Below are 5871 nucleotides of genomic sequence, written 5' to 3' on the forward strand. Positions count from 1 at the left end.
AGATGCTGGGGTGGGGAGGAAAAGAAGAACGCTTTTAGAACTCACCTCTGCAGTACTTCCAGTGCTGGGTCCAAGCCTTTCAAACACACTGGGTCTTCGGGATGTGCTATCGGATATGGTCTTGGTATTTTCCACTGTGACCTTCCTTCTAATTTTTGACATTTTGTACTACTTCAACCAAAAAAAAAAGCAAAACTGTAAAATCCTTCAGTCTGGGGCTATTGACACTGAACTCACATGAATAAAATAGTATGATATATTATGTAAGAGTTGCTGCAGAGGTGATGAAGAAAGAAAAAGAAGTAATAAATGAGTGAAATGTATCTAATAACAAGGAATGCCTCTGATTTGAACTAGTCAGCTGAACACTGGAAACTGTAATTCTTAGTTTTATTTTACAACCTGCTTTGGGTTCTTCAGCTTCCCTTTAGGAAAGACGATATAACATGTTATTCATTTAGATAGCAAACACCACATAGAACAGATGCTTTCCTTTGTTACATATTTTTTTGTGCATCAACTCAAGTGATTTCATGTGAAAAGAACCTTTAATGCTACTTCACCAGCCTCTCAGAAACAGGTTCTGACGACGAAACAAGGCTCCCATTTTCAGACTCAAATCTCCAAAAACGACAGCTCCATTTACCCCCTGCCCCTGCTTTGTTTTGTGTGATAACCTACTGAAAACCACCTTGGTATCACCCATAGTCTGTATTTGTTTCTGGTTTGTATCCTTCCACTATTTGGATCCACCTGAGTTTAGAAAGAAATAAAAAACAAAAAACCCCCATAACAGTGATACGCTTCTTAAGCTTCTCAAGAAGTCACTCCTTTTCATTAAGAAAAACATATTTTGAAGCAAACACAGCACAAGTTTTATAAATAAGTCACAATTTATCTTACCTGAGAAAGGAAGGAGTTATTGAATACAGAAAGTAAATCATATTAACAACAAATAAAAAAAAGGGAAGATGGATATTTAGCACTAGAGACAGGTTGTAGAAAAGGGGAAAATGGGCTTAAAAAAACCTATTGTCCAGTCTTTAAATGCTATTTGATCTACACAGAAATAAAAACAATTTGGGAAAATCCAGCAGTTGCTGGATGACTTACATGCAGCTCAAAAAACTACCTCTTTGTTGTATTGCAAAGTGCCATTATTCTAGAGCTCATTAGTCAGAATAAAGTAATTAGCCAAACACTAATGTCCTACCCTTCTGCTGTCTCTTCTGCACCTATCCACGCGTCACTGCATTTAGAACACACACAATGAAGCTAATTTCTCATACACAAACAGGTTATAAATGACAAAAAGCTCATCTATACCGTCAGAATAATGCAAATTTAAAGTAACACCCATCAGACTTGATTAACACAAATTTTCACTGATCTGATCAGCAATACATTCCCACAGCATGCAGATTTTAAGATTCTATTTTACAACAAAAAAATTTTATAACGTATAAATGTGGATGAATATATATAAAATGTAATACTGCCGTGTTATATTTTACACTTGATACTTTGATAACACCTGGTTTTCTCCCTTGTACCTTGGTGAAACTTCATTACCTGAATCCTGTGCTGAATTCAGTGACACAACCTCCCTAAAAGTCTGGCACCTGTGCACTTTCTACAAAAAAACCTCGATGCTGAAGGCTGAAGCTCTTGCCAAGTATTTTAGCTACTTTATAAATGACACAGGTAAGTTTGTACTATGTACTTGAGAGATTTCTCAGCTCTAGTGACTACTTCTCCAAGCATTTGATTATCTGAAGAATTTTATCTCAAAAGTAAGGTGCAGATAACCAAGACATTAATCAAGATGCTCAGAGAGGGTAGAAGTTAACCATGTGGTGTATACCAGACATTAAAATAATGGTTAACATCAATTAGTGGAAGCAGACAGTGAAACAGGAGAATTTGCCAGTAGAAGGAAATTATTTGGGTTAGTAAAAACTGTGAAGAACAGAGATTTCCAGAAAGATCTGAGTTAGAAAACTGAGTAATACAACAGCAGATGAAATGCAAATAAATATAATGTAATGCACACAAGGAGGTATTATTTTATCTAAATACTCTATGAGTTCAAATTAGTCCAGTCGTCTGAGAAAAATAATTAGGAGTCATTGTGGACAGCTCAATGTGCAACAGTAGTTATAAAGTCTGACAGGATAAACCATTAAAGTTAGAAAGCAAAACAATGCCACATCTCACCTAGCTACGCACCCTTCCATTTCAGGATCACTGTATTTCAGAAAAAAACCCTTCTGGATTTGTAAGGTTTCATGCAGCTACACCCTTCAATAGAGGATACAAAAACCAACTGACACATGCAAAAGCATTTATAATAAGATGATCATATACCAAATACTGAATTTGGTTTTAAAATTTACAGTAAAAAGCCATATCTGAAACAAAAAGGGTTAGAGGAACGGCACTGGCAATGGCATAGTGAAAAGGTTCAACACATGAAGGACAGATAAAATGAGTGCATCCAATACATAAACACAGTACACACTGACATGATACAAATACAAAAAAAAAAAAAATTACATTCATTTTGCCTCCTAACTTCAGTGTCCTTTTATTTTCAAAGAAACAGAGGCAAAACAAGTTTTTTTTAAATTTTACTTTTAAACCTAGCAAATATTCTTGGAATTAACTTCTACAGGAAGTTATGATGATGACTAGGCTTAAAAGCATAGTTATATACATGGAGAGGATGAAGGGGATATCATCGTAGCTGAAATATAACTTCATTACAACTACCTACTTTCCTATATTTTGGCCTATAAATTCCTACCAGGAAATTAAGAGAACACCATCCAATCCCTAATCTTGTAAGGTTTATAAAACCCCCTTTTTTAAAAAAAAATAAAAACTTGGAATGTGAAACGAAAAAACGACTATTTCAGGTAGCATTCTGTCAGTTCTATCCTTCTGGCCCATATCCACTGGTTTGCAGTTAAGAACAGATACTTTATTAACAGAAGAGACATTTCATGAGAAATTATTCTAAGCAAACAAAACCAGCACATGCTGTGACTGCACAGCACATTACTTTCCGTATGCACAGATTATCACAAGAGGGTCTCACTCCCTCAACCAGAACCGCATGAGATTTCCCTGTTAAGTGAACATAGCTGCTATAAGAGCTGCAGGATTAGAGTCCAGACACATTATTCAGAGGCAAACTGAGGAATTCTCACTATGTCAAAGATTACATTTGAGACACTGTATCTGAAAAGGCAGTCAGTCCCATTTTCGTTCTTCAAAGACCAAGCAAGCTGGAAAAACAGACTATTAAAACAACACTGCAGTTGGAATCTCAGATGCGTAAGGGCACTTTTATATTACTGACACACTTCCTTGTTTGTAAACAAGTAGTGTGAGTGGAAAAAATTGTTTCACTTCCAGATTCTTCAGACTGCATATTAATGGATAATCAAGAGCAACCGAAATGGAACACCCATAAAAATTCCCGTAACTTGCTCAATTGTCCTACATCTTCATCTTACGTTGCTTTACACTTGATGATCACAGTCCTGCTATCAATCCCCTACTGATGACCAGTGCAACGACCTTACTTTCCACCAAACACCTATGCCTGAGAACTACCATCTCATTATCAAACATGGATTAGACAGCGCTGAGTATCAGTGTGGACTGATACATATTTCAACATTTCAAGCAATCACTACTATGATTTAAAAAAAAAAAAAAATTAGAAAAATTTTAACACTACAATAACTTACTCACAGATGTCATTCTTTAAATGGAGTAACTTCTCCAGGGTGAGAGACAACCTGTTAATGACATTAATTACACTACCATTTGAAGTGAAACGTATCTCAGAGCGTTACTTCACTAGTGCCAGTGGGCATTAACCAAGTAACTGAAATCAATGAAGCATATGATTGACACAATATTCAGTGAAATTCCGTATTTTTATCATCAGTACTCCTATATTTTAGTGTCAAGCATGCTTAACATTTTTCCTCAATAGGAGTATGATATTACATAAGTCACCTTCAAGAGAAACACATCCAAAACACCCACTTTTCTGCCAGAAAAACCTAAACCAGTCCTCTGCAAAAATTTATCCTGCTTCTACAGAAAAACTTGAAATTGAGATGTAACAGAACAAAAGCAAAGTTCACAAAAAACTGTATGCTGATAAAATCTCTTTAAAGAAGCCCAAGACATCGCTAGCAAGCATGTGCATGCATACGTGCGCACCACACATAGGCTAAACATTATGTCACTTAAGAAAATCCTACCTGCAAAGTGATAATATGCCAATTCAAATAACAAGCAAAATTTTAATGTTACTACCTTCCAGAAGTTAAGAAAAAGACCGATTATAACGTTCTAGGATAACCTAAATACCTGTTGACAACTAAGTAACAGCATAAAAAGTAGAAAATGTCAGTGCTTCCCTTTTTTCCAAATGAAGAGCTTTTACTTGAAAAGGTTTTGTTTCTGATTACAATGTTAACGTTTCCATGCCACAATACCAATAAAATAGTGATATTTGAAGGAGCTCCACTGGTTTACTACCTAAAAATAACGCTAAAAGCAGGAAAACACATTGTTAACCAACTTTCAAAAAAAAATTTTTTTTTGAATACTGGTTGCACGTTTATGCCATATCAGTCTAGCACTCTCCAATTCACACAAAGAAGCCTGTTTTACAGAAAATTAGAAATTATTCCAAGTTCACTTTAAGTACTCCATGCTGTTAACCCATCACCACATTAACTTGAAACTATCCCTGTAATTTACACATTAGTAGTGATAAGCAACTACTAATTATGTTTTCACGAGTATAAAACCATGGTTGGCTTTCTACACGTAAAGAAATAAATTAAAGCATCAAGACCTAGTGTCACAGGAAAAAGTATACAGTATTCTTTATCTTGTCTAACAACATCCTCATACTCAAAGATGATGTTTCACCAGCCTCAGGGACAGACCATGCAGACTGGCATGGACAGATCCAAGCTCACGCCGCCTTCACATGAAGGCTGCTAGATACATGTTATCTCCAATCTGGAAACTGGATCACCACCTTAGCACGTCGTCACACTCCAGCAAACATGCTGAGAAGCAGAGCGTATTACCTCGGGCACAGCCACGTATAGGCACACTTCCATAGTTTTCAGATGAACGCAAAGCATGGGCCGAGTCTGTCCAGTCCTGTCTGCACAGAGGCACCACAAGGGCTTCACCATCAGAGCAAGCTCCCTTAAGATCCTGGTTGCTAACCTACTATCTGTCACAACCTGTTCTTCAAACAGCCTTTCGGAAGGTCGAGAAGAAATCAATGGTGGAGTGAGAATCCGGCAGAGAAGTCAAAGGTTAGGACCTGAGCAGACCATCCGTAACACTAACCCCACATGCCCCGTCTACGAGCTCTGGAAGGGATGGGAGTTAGCTGTAGCGGCTATCTAAAGAAATGGTGATGAGTGAATTTATACGAGCGAAATCAGCAGTTCCTCCAAGCGCATAAAGCAGAAACTGTTTCAATACCAGAGAGCGGGAGAAGAGCCCCACTGAAGTGGAAATAAGCACACGAACAGGGAAGATCCGGTATCTGGGAAGCAGCCTCCAGCACGGCCACCAACTGAAAGAATCGCACCCGGAGCAAACGGCGGAATGGCTCGCACCAACAGGCACGGTCCCGCGGCTCTCCCGACCGCGCCCCGCTCCTCGGGGAGACCCTCCAGCCACACACCGGTGCCGGCGGGACTACGGCCCCTCCCCGCGGCGCAGCCCCTAAGGCCGAGCGGCCCCCAACCCCATCGCCCTCGGTCCCCCACGCTAGGGCGGAGCGAAAAGGGCGCGGAGACCTACCCAGTCCCCTCC

General features: G+C 38.7%; 1 protein-coding gene across 1 annotated transcript in view; it reads right to left on the minus strand.

The window, feature by feature from the left end:
- The window catches only part of ZC3H13 (zinc finger CCCH-type containing 13), a 44231-nt gene extending 44069 nt beyond the window's left edge, over positions 1 to 162 (minus strand). Inside the window, exon 1 of the mRNA XM_010141568.1 lies at positions 46 to 162. Coding sequence (XP_010139870.1) covers positions 46 to 162 — 117 coding nt within the window. The remainder of the gene's footprint in view (positions 1 to 45) is intronic.
- Between the last annotated feature and the right edge of the window lie 5709 nt (positions 163 to 5871).

The sequence above is a fragment of the Buceros rhinoceros genome, unplaced genomic scaffold, assembly GCF_000710305.1.
Source record: "Buceros rhinoceros silvestris isolate BGI_N320 unplaced genomic scaffold, ASM71030v1 scaffold19578, whole genome shotgun sequence".
NCBI lineage: Eukaryota > Metazoa > Chordata > Aves > Bucerotiformes > Bucerotidae > Buceros > Buceros rhinoceros.